General features: G+C 44.5%; 1 protein-coding gene across 1 annotated transcript in view; it reads left to right on the top strand.

Moving 5' to 3' along the window:
* The window catches only part of Spg7 (Paraplegin), a 794,115-nt gene that overhangs the window by 500,135 nt on the left and 274,601 nt on the right, over positions 1–19,379 (top strand). Inside the window, 1 exon segment of the mRNA XM_067084903.1 lies at positions 3,933–4,095. Coding sequence (XP_066941004.1) covers positions 3,933–4,095 — 163 coding nt within the window.

Raw genomic sequence — 19,379 nt, forward strand, 5'->3', positions numbered from 1 at the left:
AAAGTTGACCGAAGGTTCAAATTTTGTCACTTATCGTGATTTATATGAAAATATTTCAAAACTGATAAAAGCTACAACCATGAGTTATTTATTGTTGTATTCTACATGAAATTGTGCACATTTTGATGTATAACACTTTATGTAACACCTAATATAAAACGGTGCGAAAATTACGACAAGGTGACTCAAGAAATGCTAGGATTTTCAGCGGAGTTACCGTGTGCGGAGGGAAGGAAAAAGCTTTTTTCAAAAAGTCACCATAAATCGGAATATTGTACTAGAGACTTCCCGTTTGCTGCAAAATGAAGGTAAATGATTGAATATCACTAGAATGTTAGATTTTTTGCTTACTAAAAACCTAAATATATATATATATATATATATATATATATATATATATATATATATATATATATATATATATATATATATATATATATATATATATATATATATATATATATATATATATATATATATATATACATACATACATACATACATACATACATACATACATACATACATACATACATACATACATACATACATATATATATATATATATATATATATATATATATATATATATATATATATATATATATATATATATATATACATATACATTCATACATACACATATATATATTATATTTTTTTTACTTTGCTGCAAAATATATAACTAAGAGGAATGCAGGTGAAAAACTTTTTTTTTGCATAAAACGAAATAATATACAAAACACCAATAAATACAGATATATAAAAACTTGTAATAAATATAAAACTAAATATAAAATCAATGCAGAATACTCACTCGTAATCCTGACTCTTCGTTCTGTTCTTGTTTTCTCCCTCGTCCATTGAAGAGTCTTGCATTTTTTCCTCTCACATGACGAGGCACAGGCGGAGGAGGGAAACGTGCGCCCTTCTGCGGATGGGCCGCCCTTTTTCACAAAACATCCGCTGAACCTCCGTGTCCCTCAGGTAGGCGCACCCCAATATATGACCGCAAAGGTACTTACGGTCACACTCCCGAACTTGCAAAGTGCTACCTTGCAGGTGCGACAGACGTACCAGGTGTCTCTTCTTCTGCCATTCATATGGCACACCCAGCAACGTTTCTGCTTACGCCCTTCTAGGAGCTCCAGTGTGTGATCCCCTGCATGCAGCCGACACACAGGGTCCACTACCCGACGGGACATTGGAATGTGAGGGAGGGCGGCATCATCAAGGGCGGCATCATCAAGGTCGGCATCATCAAGGGCAGCGGCAGCAGGGGCGGCATCATCAAGGGTGGCGGCAGCAGGGGTGGCATCATCAATATGCGGCGGCAGCAGGGGCGGCGTCGGCAGGAGCAGGAAGACTTTTGGCCCTCCTAGCGACATCTGCCCTATCCTCTCAAAATAGATTTGGAGCTCGGGGGCAGGGGGGCGGTGTTGGAAGGCCACTCCTCTGGATTAAAGTTTATGAGGGCATTCCCAGCCGCCTCGAGAAACTGGATGTGGGACAACCTCCAAAAACGTCCGAAAAATACCCACAGTAGAGGATGTAGGCATTCTGGAGGGCCAACTGAAGGAGATATTTGAGGAGCTTCTGTGTCCACCTCCTGGTTCTCCTGGCGAAGGGATAATACTGGATGAGTTGATCAAAGAGATCAACTCCTCCCATGTGCCCATTGTAGTGCCCAATAACAGTAGGCTGTTGGACACGAAACTCCTCATACATAACCCGGCCCTGCCGACGTGTCCTCTTCCGCTGAATGATCTCTTCTTGTATGGGCTCATGATTCGTCGTAATCATGGGCACGAGTCGGACCCCCTTCCAACAGATGATGAAGACATCTCCCTTCCGCCGCCACTCTGTCTCTCCTCTTGCCAGATGTTGTGGGTGGCTAGCGAACCTCTTAAGGACATTCGGGGCCCCACGCACCAACTGAAGGGTACCACTGACGTGCACACCTGCTTCATAAAGTTCCTGGGCCAGGGATACCGAGTTATAATAATTATCCATAAACAGGTGGTATCCCTGGTTATGGAAACGATACACAAGACCGAAGACAGTGTCACGCAGCGTGGAGAAGACCCCAGAATACACCGAGAAGTCCACGACGTATCCAGAGTTGGATTCCGTAATAAAAAATAACTTCACACCATATTTCTTTGGCTTCTTTGGTTTGTACACTTTTATACTTAGATGCCCTTTGTATGGCATCATCCCCTCATCCAAAGAAAGGTTCTTGGAAGGAACCACGAGAAACTGGCACCGTTCACGAATGTAGTCCAACACTGGGCGGACTAAGATGAGGCGGTCGGGGTATAGCCCTTCTGTTGAAGGCGTTGAAATACCTGTCCAACGGCAGGAAACTATTGCGGGGCATAATGCCAGGCACATGGGCGTACTTAAAAAAAAATTCTGCTTCCAGTATTGCCTGACGTCGGCAGCAGGCATCATTCCAAAAAGAATGGGGAGCCCCAAAAAATGTGCCATGTCCGTGAGGTTGCAGCCCTGCCAGCGATACGACAACATCGTCTGCAGCTCCTCACGGCAGTACCGAGCGTAATCCGCTGTCTCTGCTACGAGGTATTCCAGCAATTCCTGCGTCAGGAAGAGCTGAATGAACCCCAGTGCAGTGAGAGGCAAAGGGACGGTCAGTCCAGGTGATGCCGTGAATGGGTGCATGTTAGGTGGGGTGGGGTCCTCCAACCACCCCTCATCACTTTCGGACGAACGGCCTTCACCCAAGCTGCCGCGATGTTGCGACCTTCTACAGGCCCGTGTGCGCACACACGCACGTGCGCGGGCACGACTTCGCACTCCCACCCTCCCCACTGGCCCATCTCCCTCACTTTCACCATCACTTTCTGTCTCGTCCCCACCAGCCACAATCGGTGCCTCCTCCTCCTCCTCAGACTCTCCCTCATACGCACTGAAACCACTAAATTCCAGTTCACTTTCCTGCTGTGGCTCCCGTACGGACATTGGGGGCAAGTACTCGTCATCGCTAACATCAGGCGTGATGTCCTCATCACTATATGACCAACTGCTATCGAAATGAGGACTTTCCACCTGCTCTCAATCGAGCTCCAACAAGTACTCATCAATGTCCTTTTGTTGGAGGCCTCCCAAATGCTTATGGATGCCCCTCCGGACACCCCGATGCTTCCTAGGGGTCATAAAAGGCACGGGATGTGATCCTTGGTCCCCTTCGGTCATACGTGGCCGCACAACACAGCTTTGAAAAGCTGGGTCACCTTGGGTGCTTGGTCCCTCTCCAGCATCCCAGTCTAAAACTCGCCTCACACGCTCACTACCGACAGGCAATATGCGCCTTTCACGGTCCTGACAACATTGGGACATCTCTGCAAACACTCGCCAAAGTTCTGCAAAACATGGGTGCGTCAAGAAATTGCTCTCCAATGATGCGCCGCTGATGCTTTGTAGTGCGGGAAGGAAGAAATTGGCGCATGCGCGGCTAGGTGACTCTTCTAAACTAAACAACAGCGTGATCCGTGAACTCCCAGCATCCCTCAAGGCGCGTGATTTAAAACCTTTCGCAAACTAGGCCTATAATTATTTTTCCGCGAACATTTAAAAAAACATTTTGTAGTCTACGTACCGTACGTCCACTCGGCACCCAACAGACAACTTTAGTCGACATATGGTGTGTCCAGTCGGCGTTTAAGGGTTAATAAATCCTCAGGTGTTCATGGGTTACTTAACATATTATGCCCTGTTATACATAATTATTTGCAACTGACAAGCTTCATATTAATTTTTATGGAAAATAGGTTATGAATAACTTTCCTACTCAATATAAAAAATATGATAAGATTTTCATTCGCTGATAGAATGTACTGTTTTTATTTTGCATGTAAGTTGTGTTAAAATGGATGTATATCCTGTTTCTTATTTGTTGTTATTAATTGTAGGCTTTGCTCCGACCTGGGAGGTTTGATCGTCATATTGTGATGGATCTTCCAAATCTAGTAGAAAGAAGGGAAATATTTGAACACCACTTGAAGAGTATTGTTTTGGAAAAACCTTCAACGTATTACTCACGACGTATGGCATCACTCACTTTAGGATTTAGTGGTGAGTCTGTTTTAAGTCCTTTAAGTATAAGTAATTACTTGGGACTCTCCCTACATTATGACCGCTCTTATTTGCAGTAATTTTAAGGTTAGGGAAAAATACATGAAACATACACAAAGTAAAAAGGGCTCCATAAGGCAGACCAATCAATACCAAAGAATTTTATCATAGTTGGTCTTGGCCAGAATAATGCCTTTCATTGGACAAAGCTACATAGCATTAAAGGACCTGATGCAAGAGGGCTCTTTCTCTTGCTTGCAGCATCTGCTCAGTTTCCCCATTCATTCTTCTCACATAGATGTGGCAGCAGCGCACAGGTTGGCCAAGATCTTCATTACTCTTTGGTCTTGTGAATCACTTATGCCCCAAACCGTGCTCGGGAATATTTTCAAATTTGTAGTGCCATGTTGACAAAATGTTGCAGTTATCTGCTGAGGAAAGTAATCAAGTAATCCCTTATGAAAAATGGTTCATTAAATTTTTTTTTTGTTATGCATAATTTTGTTTGCAGAGTAAAAAGGAAAATGAATGCTTAGTGTAACTTCTGAGCTATGAAATGGTAACCATGACTTGCAGTGTAAAACTAAGCTTACAGCTTAGTCTTAAATTTATTGTCCCCTGTTTCTTTTTATTAATAGTTAAGAAACATTTTAAATAAATTATGTACTATAGAAATTTCCCCAGTTATTGTTAATATCAGGTTTTTGTGTTGTGGAGAAATGGAAAATGTCTTTAGGCAGATATACTCTTAATGTTTATTATTCTGCCGGATAGTGACATCACAGCTTTGTATTTGATAGGAAATAAAATTTGGCTCATCCCAGTGGGACATAGCAGATACTTTCCAGTACTGGTTATTGATATTAAACTAATAGTTTCCATTATATATTAATTGGCAGTGTAATAACAGGAGACATAACAATCAAATCATTGCAATAGTTAAAGTTGCGGTGTAATGCAGTCTGATATGTTATGGATGGTACTTTATTGCTGATTTCACAGGCAAGTTTTCAGTTGCTTAGCAACACATCTCGTAGAGTATTATTTGTGTGATCAATAAAACATAAACACAGCATCAGTCAGTACAGTATAGCCTGTTTTTTATGATATTTTGATTTAGTTTTGTTAGGGTAGTGTTCGTTACAAAAATACCCTGGTCTACAACTGTCAGAAATACTCCTGAAACTCATATTGAACCTACAAGCGTGGACATGCTCTGGTAAAAAAAAAATATAGTACCTATTTAAACCTTTTCTCCCAATATAAGTTTATATAGGTTATATTTTAAATCAGATATGCTTAGCTACCCCCTTTTAGAATACCAGAGCTTTACAAGGCTGTACAGTAAACCCGCCGTATTCGCGTTCTCATGGTTCGCGGACTCACGCATTCGTAGGTTTCTCTGTGGAACATATCTAGCCATCATTCGCGGAAAATTTGCCCATTCGCGGTATTTTTCACTGAGAAATACTCACTAATTACTGTATTTTCATATAATTTTCATGAATAAATGCACTTTTTGTGATAAAACTAATAAAATACTCAGGTGTAAGCATTTTTACAGGGTTTTTCTTGGTTTAAGCTGTCAAAATGGGCAGTTCTAAGTGTTTTCAGAGGGGTTTTAAGCATTTGCGGATTTGACCTATTCGCGGGGGAGTGTGGGACACATCCCCCGCAAATACGGGGGTTTCACTGTATTTCTATTGTAATACCTTTAGGTCATGCATATCACCCATTATTGTGTTAGTTCCTTAATTAAATGTCAAGGTCACACATTTGTGTAACCCATTTCTGGATTCGACCTGTGTCACCCGGTGAAATATCCATTCAGCACATATTTCTAGGTATAAGTATTGCTAAAAATGCCAGAGAAAAAGCTAAATACAATGCCAGGGTTACGACCCCAAGTTCGAGCGCCATTTATAATGGTGTCGATATACACAAAGGGTGAGTGTTGCCACTGCCACAGGCCTCTGACCTATAGAGATCTCCAATCTCAAAATCCCGAAAAGTGAGGGGCCGTCACATACCTCACGCTCATCTCCCAGCCAACCAACACCTCAGCCGCCATCTTGGTATCATTCCAACTTAGCACGCTTTATAAACATCTCTGTGTTTTTCTTAGTGCTGCTTTTTTGTGGATTTTTCACCTGTACCATGTCATCTGTTCAAGATTTTGCTTCACCTAAGTTGAGTACCATCTTCTTTTGGTTTTTCTTATAGAGGCTTCTTATTTGACCTTTAATTTAGTAATTATCAGGTTAAATAACACGATGCAGCCGATAGCGGCGGCTTTCGCCTCGGCCATACTGGACCCTCAGTCTTCATATGGTTTTAGCAGGAAATTTCTGCTTGTCTCTTACACAATTATATATTTAATATACTCCTTTCATGGAGTTTTATTAGTGAATTACCCTTTCGCTGGTAGGGGTTGAGGAGCCCGTATCATGACTGATCTAGGCTAGAGATGGAGGCTTTTTCCCCTCCTGCCTTTCTGATCATAAATTCTCCTTTTCCCTGGTCCCCTTCCTCTGCCGGCGAGCGGGTACATTCTCCAAGATGGTACTGTTATGCTCATGATCTTTTCTGATGTGTACAGTGATGGATGACATGTAAATTTTTGGATTAATTTTATTTATGATTCAGCATTAGGGTCGGCCATTTTGGGTATCACCCACGTTCCACATATCGCGGGTTGTTTGGCCTTCTCTACAGCATGAGTCCTTTACGTATTATAAATATTCTGTGCATATATATATATATGTTTTTATATTTCACACATCATTTGGTTAACTTTTTATCTTAGTACTTTAAGTTAGATAGTTTCTTTGATTGGGTATTCTGGCCTAGCCTTCTCGACCGCTCTGTTATCGGTTTTGGAGAGCTAGGCTAGATAGGATAGGCTCTTTTCACGATTCTCATGCTTCCTAGCTCCCCCGACCAGGTCGTTTTGAGGCTTGGAGGGAGATGTTGGGTTGTTGAGGGAGTTCCTCGTTCTCTCTTGGCCCACCTGACCATGCCGTCATGTTTTCGGAAGGTGAAATTAGGCTTGTGAGACCCCCCCTCCCCTGTTTTAGCCTACCTGACCAGACCGTTAGGTTTTCGGAAGGTGAGGTTAGAATAGTGAGGGTCTCCTCAATGCATAGCCTCCCACCTGACCAGACTGTCGGCGTTGGAGGGTGTGGCCAGACCTTACGTGGATTCCCCCTCTCCCCTCCCCCTCCTGTCACACCTCTGCCAGCCTTCCTGTCCAAGTCAAAAAGTTTTGGCGTTGGAGGATGGTCTGGGATCAAAGGTTGCACAGACCTTTTCGTGTTGTTAGCCTAGCCCTTCCTTACCTATTTTTTAGCATTTGGCGTGTGACCTAGACTTCTCCCTGTGCGAGGGACGTCGATCACTTATGACGGGCACCCCGTGGGGAGTTTCTATTGGTGTCCAGAGGGTGTTACCCACCCATCTGGCCACCGCTTTTGTTTCCGCCACTCTGCTATTCCTTACCTATTCTTTAGCATTTGGCGTGTGACCTAGACTTCTCCCTGCGCGAGGGACGTCGATCACTTATGACCGGCACCCCGTGGGGAGTTTCTATCGGCGTCCAGAGAGTGTTACCCACCCATCTGGCCACTGCTTTTCGGTTTCCGCCACTCTGCTAGTGTTTCGTTTGTTCGCTTCCCTCAGTGTTAGCTGGAGCATCGAACACAGGCCCAGGGACGCTATCTTGACTTCCGCTAGGTTCATTCTCCGCTGGGTTAGTCAGGTCTCCCATTGTTCTTGTACATGTTACCACTCCGGTGGGTATGGTTTTCGGTTGGTTGGCGCTTTCCACTACCTGGTTCCCGCCACAGGCGTTGAGAGTTGAACCAGATTTGAGGACTCCTCTCCGCCTCCTCCGCCGCTACCATAGGTATGAGATAACGAGATTTCCGTGGCAATCAGGGCGGAGTATCATACACCAGCTTATCTTAAAAAGTACTCCTGTTTACATAATTAGTTGACCATTCCATAGCATATCTTTACCATACCGCTGCCGGATTCTTTCCGGCGGTGTTTATTTATTTATATTATATGATGCATGTTCCTAGGTTAAGGTGTACTATTACCGCCGGACCTACCCCGGCGGCCCTTAACTTTATGTTACTCATGTATTGTATATTGATTTTATACTGCCAGATTTATCTCCGGCGGGATTTGGATTGACTGTAAGCATGCTCCATCACCCATTATTAGGTTAAGGTATCCTATCCCCGTCGGACCTACTCCGGCGAGCCTTAACTAGCGATAAACATGTATCATCTGTCCGCTTACAGATGGTACGCTGTCAGGAGCCTGGGTGTATGGCGGTCCTCCAGCAACCCTGTGGCCATGAGGTGTGCCGCTCACACTCCGGCTGCGCGGTTCGCGTTGGGGACCTGATCGTCTGGCACCCAGTTGGTTGTGAGGTCTGCTACGCTCTGTACGAGCGAGTGATGGATGAGTTGGTAAGCTTCAAGTCTGCTAACCCTTAGTCTCCTTTTGACTTTAATGCCTATATTGATAGATACGGCGATTGGAGAATATTTCAGTGAGTCTTTCCTTTCTTTCAGTCTGACCGTAGTAACCACGACTCTTTGCTGTCGGCCCTCAAGATCTGGGTCAGCGGGTTTGGGAGGAACGTCGCGTCGGGGAAGCCTTACGTCTTGTCAGAGGAGATTTGTAATCTCCTCTACCCCGGCGCCCGGATCTCAGCCGCAGTACCAGCGGAAGTAGCCGCCCCCTTGATCAAGTGGATCCGGGAGATGACGCAACCCTCCCAAGAAGACAACCTATGCGGAGAGGTGGCGGAAGAGGTGGCGGCCATCAACATGGAACCGATGAGCGTCAATCCGGACCACCAGGTAGAAGGTAGGGTGGTAAGTGAGGCAGGGGAGAATGAGTTTACCTAGTTCCCTTTTTGATTCTCCTTCTTCCTCTTCTTATTCCTTTCAAGGTTTTCCAAAGAATGCTTACCTTGAGGACAGGTCGAGGTCTATTGTCCCCAAGGTGAAAACCTTGAAAAAGAAGGACTTATCTAAGTCCTCTAGGCCTCAAAGGTCTAATCCATCAGCTCCCTCGAGGTCGTCACGGGCTCTTAGCCCAGTGGCGTCCACCAGCAAGGCTGCTCCCCCTGCCAAGGGGTCGAGATCCAGGGCAGTTAAGGCGAGTCCCCCTCAGCCTAACTTCGACCCTGAGGCCTTCGCGGAACTTCTTATGCAGAAGTTGGACAAGAAGGTCGAAGCCAGGATTAATGACCTTTCCTCCCAGCTCGTTTCGAGCTTAAAGACTTCTGGGGACTCTGTGAAGTCTTTAGCGGAGAGGATGCAGACCCAGGAGAGCTTGCTCTCCGGGTTTATGCGCTCCGGAGTAGCGGCACAGACTTACGCTGTTCTGGATGCCTCCAGTCTTCCTCCCTTCGATAAGGGGAATCCATGGCGTTTGGCTCTTCATGCTCCTCGGCATGAAGATACTCTGACCATCGAGGGCTTGGGTACGCGTCGGTTCTTTCCACCCGACCTGGTGCCTCCCTACCCAGGCTATGCCAGACTTACAGAGGAAACCTGGATCAGATCAGACAAGGTCCCGAAGGAGACAGTCATCTTCCCTAGGGACCAAGCCCAATCCACCTTGATGGGAGTCTGAAAATACTAAACTTACCCCCTTCAAGGGGACTTTCACTATGTTCTCGGTAGGTGATGCCATCCCTACCCCGTGCACGACTAAGATAGCACTGCTGACTAGTCAGGCGGGCATCGAGGGTAAGCCGCTACCTCAACTCCAGGAGACAGATCCCACCTCTCTTGTCTTCCCCGGAGATTCGGAATTTTGGCTGGGAGCTCCGGCCACGTTCACGGTGGGCAAACTCGACCCCGAGTGCGCCTCATCCCTCTTCAGTGAACAGCTTCCCAAGATTCCGGAGGCTCTTTTAAAGGCGGAATTTGAAGCTAGGTGCAGGTTGAGTCGCTCCCTGCATTCCTTGACTCTTACGGAGGCAACGGCGGTGACCTTCGCCGAAGAACCTCTGTTCCAGGTCCTAACCAAATCCCTGTTAGCGGGATTCCAGGCGGACCTGTATGATTTCGTAGTGGCGAGAATGAATTGCCGGAAACACATCTTTGCGGACGCCACTATAAGACACGAACCCAATAGACTCATGAAGAGTTCTATTTGGGGCTCTAATATCTTTCCGGAGGATGAGGTCAACAATGTTCTGGCAGAGGCAACCAGGGCAGATCAAAGCCTCCGCTCCCGCTGGGGTCTCCCCTTCAAAAGGAAGGCCACCGAGTCCGCCGGACCTCAAGCCAGGACAGGGAAAAGGTTCAGGAGGTACAAAAAGCCTCAAACTCAAACTATGCTCCAGGCTGTACCGGTCTCCCAGGTCAGTCAGCCTTCAACCTCGAAAGCCCAGCCTCAGCAACAGTTTGTGCTGATGCAGCCGGCTCAGCATACCCTTGCTTCTCCAACCTTCGTGGTGTCCCCGGCTTTCAACACTTCGTTTGAAAGCCAGGGGGCATTTCGGGGTTTCAATAGGAACGCGAGGGGAAGCAGAGCCAGAGCCTCCTTCAGAGGTAGGTTTGCGTCACGTTCCCTCTCATGAGGAAGAGGAGGCCGAGGTAGTAGAGGAGGCAAGCCCTCTCCCGCCCAACGAGTCTCCTCAGGTAGGCGGGAGGTTATATCTCTTTCGGGACCGTTGGACCTTCAGTCCGTGGGCCCACAGCATAGTTTCCAAAGGTTTGGGATGGAGCTGGAGCAGAGATCCTCCTCCGCCAGTCAGATTCCATCAGTCCCCATCCAAAGCCCTTCTGGACTTCGTAAAAGACCTGCTTCAAAAAGAGGCAATAAAGAAAGTGAGACACCTGAAATTTCAAGGAGACTGTTCAGCGTTCCCAAGAAAGGCTCCAGTCAGCAAAGAGTAATCCTAGACTTGTCTCGTCTCAATTTATACATTCAATGCGACAAGTTTCGCATGCTTACAATCTACAGGTGCGGACCCTACTTCCCGTGGAGCCATCACCACCTCTATAGATCTTTCAGACGCCTATTATCACGTCCCGATTGCGAAATTTCTCTCCTTACCTAGGGTTCAGACTAGGAAAACAAGCTTACTCGTTCACAGTCATGCCATTCGGGCTCAACATAGCGCCCAGAATCTTCACCAAACTGGCAGAAACAGTAGTCCAGCAACTACGGTCCCAGGGGATCATGTTAGCCGCATACCTGGACGATTGGATGATTTGGGCACCCAACGCCAAGGAATGTCGGAGAGCAACAGCCATAGTGATCAGCTTCCTGGAATCCCTAGGCTTTCAAATAAACAGGAAGAAATCCCGCCCTAGTTCGGAGGCTCGATTTCAATGGTTAGGAATCCAATGGGATCTGGACACACACAAACTGTCACTTCCACCAGCCAAAAGGAGGGAAATAGCCAAAGCTACCAGGCAGTTCCTCAAAAACAAAAAGCCTCTCATCATTGCCCAGGAAAGAGTCCTAGGTTCTCTTCAGTTCGCGTCAGTAACAGACCTGCTGCTGAAAGCCAAACTGAAAGATATAAACACGGTGTGGCGAAGACGAGCCAACAACAGATTCAGAGACAAGGTGTCCCTAATTCCGCTGGTGTTGAGGAAAAGGCTTCGACCGTGGTCAACAGTCAAGAGTTTGTCAAGGTCAGTGCCTCTCCAATTTCCCCCTCCATCATTGGTGATCCACACGGATGCTTCCCTGAGCAGGTGGGGAGGATATTCCCAACACAAGAAAGTTCAAGGAACGTGGTCCACTATGTTCCGCCAGTTCCATATCAACATTCTCGAAGCAATGACAGTATTTCTAACTCTGAAGAAACTACGTCCAACCAGACAGATTCATATCAGACTGGTACTGGACAGCGCAGTAGTTGTGCATTGCATAAACAGATGGGGCTCCAAGTCGAGCCGGATCAATCAAGTAATGATAGCAATTTTCTCCCTGGCAAGAAAACACTGTTGGTATTTGTCAGCTACCCATCTGGCAGGTGTCTGGAATGTCATTGCGGATTCTCTGTCCAGGACAACTCCGCTGGAGTCGGAATGGTTACTGGACAAAACATCATTCGAATGGATTTGTCGTCAGGTACCAGGTCTTCAGGTAGATCTGTTTGCCACAGAGAGCAACCACAAACTTCCATGTTATGTTGCTCCCAATCTAGACCCTCTTGCTCACTCCACAGATGCAATGTCAATAGATTGGAACAGGTGGCAAAGAATCTATCTGTTTCCACCAATAAACCTATTGATGAAAGTTTTACACAAGCTCAGATCATTCAAAGGTCAAGTAGCCCTGGTGGCACCCAACTGGCCGAAGAGCAATTGGTTTCCTCTACTTCTAGAGTTGAAACTCCGGTGCATACAAATCCCCAGGCCAAAGTTGACGCAAATAGTACAAACTCGGACTGTGTCAGCTTCCTCAAGAATTCTGAATGCCCTAGCTTTATGGACTTCATGAAATTTGCAGCTCAGAAAGATGCTAATATTGATCCTATTAATACACTGTTCATAGAATCAGACAAAAGGGAATCTACCCTCAGACAATATGACTCAGCAGTTAAAAAGTTAGCATTATTCCTGAGAGAATCTGAAGCTAAAGAGATGACCACGAACCTTGCAATCTCGTTCTTCAGGTCATTATTTGAGAAAGGACTGGCCTCTAGTACTATTACTACAGCAAAGTCGGCTTTAAGAAAGATATTTTTAATTAGCCTAATTCCTAGAGCATGTGCTCATCAGGTGCCAGACACTTTAATGAACTGTTCCGCTCGTTATTTTTAATTAGCCTAGCATCAGGTGCCAGAACTGTCCGCTCTCTCGAACCATGTTGATTTCCTCCCGTCAGGAGAAGTTCTATTATCCCCGGATCTCAAGTTTTTAGCTAAGAATGAAGATCCACAAGATAGATGGTCCCCTTGGAAGGTTATCCCCCTTCCACAGGATCTGTCCTTATGTCCAGTTACCACTTTAAAGGCTTATTTAGATAGAACTTCTAATATAATGTCTGGCCCTCTTTTTTGTTAGGAAAATGGAGGAACCATTTCCTTAAAGGCCATCAGGCAACAAATACTGTATTTTATAAAGCAAGCTAACCAGATTCAGTACCTAAGGTACATGATATCCAAGCAGTGGCCACCTCCACTAATTATTTTCATAATATGAATTTTGAAGATCTTAAAAAATATACGGGTTGGAAATCACCATCAGTATTCAAACGCCACTACCTTAAATCTCTAGAGGCCCTAAAATTTTCCACAGTGGCTGCAGGAAGTATTGTTCCTTCCGCCCTAGATTAGCCTGTGTAATCTTAGTTATCCTGTCCCTTTTTCTTTTCCCCTCTCTCCTCTCACCTACCTGCCTCGTTTACTCACCTTGCCGTCTATCTTTGCACTTTCTTTGTCAGGCCCCTGCTTCACAGCCTGACTCCATCCATGACCATGTTGCATATTGTTTTTATTCCCCTTTTTTAGCATTTAGTGTCTTGGTGTTAACTAAATTTTTGTGTCTGTTTTATGCCCTATATTATTAATCATGTCTTATTATTGCTTCTTTCCTATCACCCCCATCATTGGGTAATTAAAACTCAGTAATTTCCAGATCTTCCCTGGTTTTATTTATCTCCATTAAAGTTTTTGTTAGAGGGGCTCCACCAAGCTTTGTATGACGTTTCTCTGTTATGATTTCACCGGGTGACACAGGTCAATGAACCCAGAAAAGGGATTTTGACAAAGGTGGAAAAATCTTGGATTTCTGGGGAAGACCTGTGGATCATCCATAAAGTGACCCATCCCTGTTCTTCCTTCCCTTCCTGCAGTGGCATACCAAGCTTGGGGTTATGCTAACTTGGAATGATACCAAGATGGCGGCTGAGGTGTTGGTTGGCTGGGAGATGAGCGTGAGGTATGTGTCACCCCCTTCCTTCCCTCACTTTTCGGGATTTTGAGATTGGAGATCTCTATAGGGCAGAGGCCTGTGGCAGTGGCAACACTCACCCTTTGTGTATACCGACACCATTATAAATGGCACTCAAACTGGGGGTCGTAACCCTGGCATTGTATTTAGCTTTTTCTCTGGTATTTTTAGCAATACTTATACCTAGAAATATGTGCTGAATGGATATTTCACTGGGTAACACAGGTCTTCCCCCAGAAATAGATTTTTCCTTTGTCAAAATCCCTTTTTTAGGATATTTATGCAGGATAGAAATTGGTCTTTTATTTGTAAATATAATAAGGTTGTTGAACCTGGTAATGGCACCTCTAGTTTAAATAAGATTTAAAGGGATGATGCCAATAATTATATTATCACTACAAGAATGTCATCACTGAGTTTGTCTCTTACCCAGTTGTCACAGTTCTAGATGTGTACAGCACACATTTGACCATTTCTTATGATTTTTTTTTATCTTTCTTTACCTAAGAGCTGCTAAAAAACTAAATCTGAAGATTGCTTTCCCAACTGCAGACTGCATAATCCAGTTTGCTAGACCATATACTGTACCACCTTCCATAAACACACCTTTGCTGGTATGAAGTTGAGTTTAGGTAGTTTTTGGACGTGCAAAATAATCAACATACTCGTGGCAGCAAACCATGAAGGAAAGGTTTGATTTAGCTTAGCCCTTTGTGCCCCAGGTTTCAAAAGAAGTATAGGGTAGGAGAGTATATCTTACTGGCAGAGCTCTGGCAGAGAATATTCCTCTCTTTTTCCTAGCAAATTCCATGTCCTGACCAGTATGCCATAATACTGAGAATTCAAAGTCACCCTGTATGACTTCTCTGATGGAGATCGAGCCATATGGTGGGATAGCTGCCCAAACATTGGGCGGAGTGGACCACGCTGCTGAGCTTTTTCTCCTGATCCTGGAAGATCCAAGGCACAGACTTGTTTTCGTATGAGAGGGATCCCATGAAGGGATATCAAGGCTCTGACATTGAGGAGGGCCCTAATTAGGCCACCTTCCTCTCAGTGAAGCACTTATTTACCCATGCAGTAACCTGATGTTGAGTAGGATCCTAATTTGGCCACTCTCTTCTCCCTGAAGTACTTTTTTTTTTTTTACTAATGCAATAACCTGATGTTGAGGATGAACCATAGTAGGGTCCACCCTCCTACCCCTGAAGTTCATGCCCCCTTCAGGGACTGTGGTCCGTCTGTAGACTCTCAAGCCATTGCTGACCGGTGATAGTGGGGCTACCTGTGCCCAGTTTGCCCAAGCTAGTGGTCTCTAATAAGGAAATTCTGCCAGAGGCTTGTTAGAATTTCTGAACAAAATAATGTACTGTATTAGGGAAGCCCTCAGTACTGAGCACCACTGCATTAGAGGCACTGTTGAGGAATTCCAGTGAGAATTTTCAAAGCAGCTCTGAACACTGAGTTAGAGGTTATGTTCAAGACTTTTCAGAGTCCTCCAAAAAGAGACTAGAAAGTGTTCAAAAGGCAACTGTACAGGAATTAATCCTCACGAAAAACTTCAGGTCCTAGGAGCAAGCCAACAAAAAGCCCAAGGCCAAAGTGAAATTAAGTCTTGTCACTTAGATCCCTTTAGAGTCAGAAGACTCATGGAGGTATCATATTCTTCATAGTTTCAACTGGCTCTAATATCATGACCAGTTAGGACTATAAGCCTCCAAAGCCAGGAGATCAGTTACACCAATACCTACCCCTGATACTGGAACTGATAACCCTTGACATAATGTCTTGTTGTGTAGCCTTTCAACACACAAGAAATACCTGATCAGCAAAAGGAAATAATGATTAAGGTAAAATGTGTGAAATTTTTCAAATAGAGCTGCTTTTTCCCAGTATGGAATGGTGCCTCATTCCTCCTTCAGTAGGCAAGTAGAAACTGCAAAAGGAGATGGTCATCATCCCTGCTAGTATGGCAACAAAAGCCAATGACACAACCATTCCATTTCAATGAAAATTATGGTACTGTGCCTCCATAATGCTGGAGAACCAGTTCCCTCTTTGGGTAGCATCAGTTTTCTGCTGTTTCACTTCTGTAACAATTGATCATGTGGAGGCAGGATTTGAGAACTGCAATTACTGCGAAGTATAAGAGAATGGTAAAAATAAAGCAATTTATTTCCACTATCCTAATATCTGGCAACTCCAAAAAGGCATGGACAACACTTGCCCCTCATTTTGAATGGGAAAAGTTCCTATTTGATGTCCCTGTGGGCCAAATCCATACACTATTTTTGGAAGGAACTAAGAGGGGCCTCTAAGAGTCTTCTGAGACAGTTTTGGCTGAGGTCACAAAGACCTTTTTGCAAACCATTTGGGGGCCTTCCATGATTTCATGGATTTGCAATTTCAATGACTACTACTGCCCAACAACATTTTATTTCAAGTGAGACTTGAACTGCCTCTCTCAGTTTGAAATGAACATAACAACATCCCTGTTACTGTTCCATTCCACCCTTTCCTAAGGTTTTGGATAGGGAAGGGCAAGCAATTGGTATCACACAGAGAGTTTTCACAAAATTAGAATCAGTTACTGTCCAGAAACTCAGAAAAGAAAATATTCAGCTGGTAGCAAACCTAGATGATTAGCTAATCGAGGGCACTACCAAAGAAGAGTGCCCTTGAAACCTTTGAGTGGTAGTCAGCAGACTATGTTGAAATGGTTTCTTGATATTTCTTGATAACCTCACAACCAGTAGGCACTTTTTAGTTGGGAATTTGTTGGGATATCCTTTGCAATTGGTTTCTTCCTAGCCAGACTCAAATCTGATTAAAAAAGGATCTGCAAAGGTTCCTTACCAAGCATGAGTTTCCCCACAAAGTTAGGTAGTTGGGAAGATATTCTGTCTCTGGATCTACAGGAGAACCCTGCAAAATAAGTTAAACTGACTCCTCTGTCCATGTGGGTAGTAATACATACGGATAATTATACATATGGATGCCTACTAGACAGGATGGGGAAACCATTGGGATGATTGCCAGGGAGGTGTTGCATAAAGTTCCTGGAACTGATGGGTGTTATCCTTCCTCTCGGAAAATTGAAGCCTCCAAAGGGACCTACATTTTGATGGTCCTAGATATGATAGCAGTGACTTGTAGCAAGAGGTTGGGTTCCCACTCAGCTCCTTTCACTGCAGTCTTGCTGTTTTTTCTATGGATGGATCAGGCAAGGAAGAGGCACTTGTCAGTAATCCACCTCATGAGATCACTTAGATTAATAACAGACTGCCTGTCAAGGTGGCCAGCAGCCTCAACCAAGTGGATGTTAGACAAATTCCCATTTCAAATAATTGCTAACATGCTTTCTATATCCAGAATTGGACCTGTTTGCTACACACGAGAACCATCAACTAAAAGTGTATGCATATCTAAACTAGGACTGTCAGGTAATAGCAAGATGTGCAATTCTACAAGAATGGAACACATGAAAGTCATTCTACCTTTTCTTCTATTTTCTCAGATTTAAAAGGTTTTGAACAAACTGCTAACTTTCACTGGAACGACATACCTAGTGGGGCCAGATTAGCCAAAGAGTCATTGTTTTCTAGTGCTTCAACAACAGACAAGAAAATCAGTGATAATGTTGTCCTCCTTTTCTATCCCAGACAGGAGGAGGCATAGTATTCTAAGCATCCTCCTTTCTGAGCCATGGTCTTTAAGTATACATTTTAAAATCTAGTCTTCCATGAAGATCATTTATGTAACATTGCTTTGTGGCGGGATTTAAAATCACAAAAAAACAGTACACAACACTCATACACCGAACATATAACCACATACAATACTCACTATGATCCTCGGTTGCTGGGAGATGGTTGAGGGTGTCCACGGTCATAACACAGTAGACAAAATTACACAAACAAAACTGGAAAACAGACTTCCAACCAAAAAAACGAGCAAAAAGAAAGAGACACATGCACAGACAACAATGACATCCAACAGAAAACACTCGACTCACGGAACATACAATAATCTACCATCAATGTCCGCCTTGCACAGAACTCAGCTCAAGACTCAAAACTCACTCTAAAACCGAAAAATCCTTCACATATTCCACAGACAGACAGCACCGTAAACAAACTAACGACCTCATCCCTCTTCCAACAACCGAAGCACTCACTAACGACAATTACACTCTCTCTCTCTCTCTCTCTCTCTCTCTCTCTCTCTCTCTCTCTCTCTCTCTCTCTCTCTCTCTCTCTCTCTCTCTCTCTCTCTCTCTCTCTCTCTCTCACAAAACGTTGGGTAATGCTAAATAAAAACAAATTTATTCATCCCTCTATATTTCTCCCCCTTTTTAGCATTTCCCAACCAACACCTTTCACACCTCTTTCAAATCGCCTTACACAACACCCACGGATGCTCACTAGCAGGTCCTCTAGATCGCGTTCGCGGGCACGCAGTCATTCTCTCAGAATCATTCTCTCTTCTAGCAACATTCAAACTCACATCTTCTCCTCCATTCTCTCTCAGATTCACGCTATCTTCTTCACTATTACCACTCTCAATTTCATCCACAATCTCATCTATACCCTCTAACTCGTTCCCAAATACCTCCCCAATTCTTCAACTAACCCATCCCATTCGCTCATTGACCTTTCCAATTCTTGCAACGATTCATTCATGCTTTCAATCACTCGTATATTACTGCTACGCTCTCTTACTCTTACACTTTCGCTCACCTCCAACCGTTCACTAACCCCTACACGTTCAGTCAACTCAGTTATATCAAACCCGCATATGCTATATGTTCTATCCATACCATCCCATTCATCCGTATTACACGCTTTATCACTCATTTCCACTTTGGCACTCACACCCCTATCACACAACCTAAGACCATTCAATTTACTTACGTTCTTCCCTTTCTTACGTTTTCTACCATACTCTATCAAAACAAATTGCTGATCCTCATGCAACAACCCCTCACGTACGTGCATCACACACACCGCTTGCATCCTGGAGGATCCACCCATTTGAACCCCCTTCACACTCAGTTTCCCGAATTCGCTGTCACAGTCACCCTCTTTCGTCTACATACACTTGATACATGCCCTTCCATTCCACATTCGACACACTTCGCTCTCGGTTCTGAACACATTCTCGCATAATGCCCATTCTTACCACAGTTGCCACATATTACATTCACTCGGGTACCCTACAACCATTAGCAATATGACCCACCTGTCCGCACCTGTAGCATTTAACCCCCTATCTTTCGTACACTCCTTACTACCAATGTCCCGGTTGCCCACACCGAAACACACTCCCAAAGCCCACCTA

The sequence above is a fragment of the Macrobrachium rosenbergii genome, chromosome 41, assembly GCF_040412425.1.
Source record: "Macrobrachium rosenbergii isolate ZJJX-2024 chromosome 41, ASM4041242v1, whole genome shotgun sequence".
NCBI lineage: Eukaryota > Metazoa > Arthropoda > Malacostraca > Decapoda > Palaemonidae > Macrobrachium > Macrobrachium rosenbergii.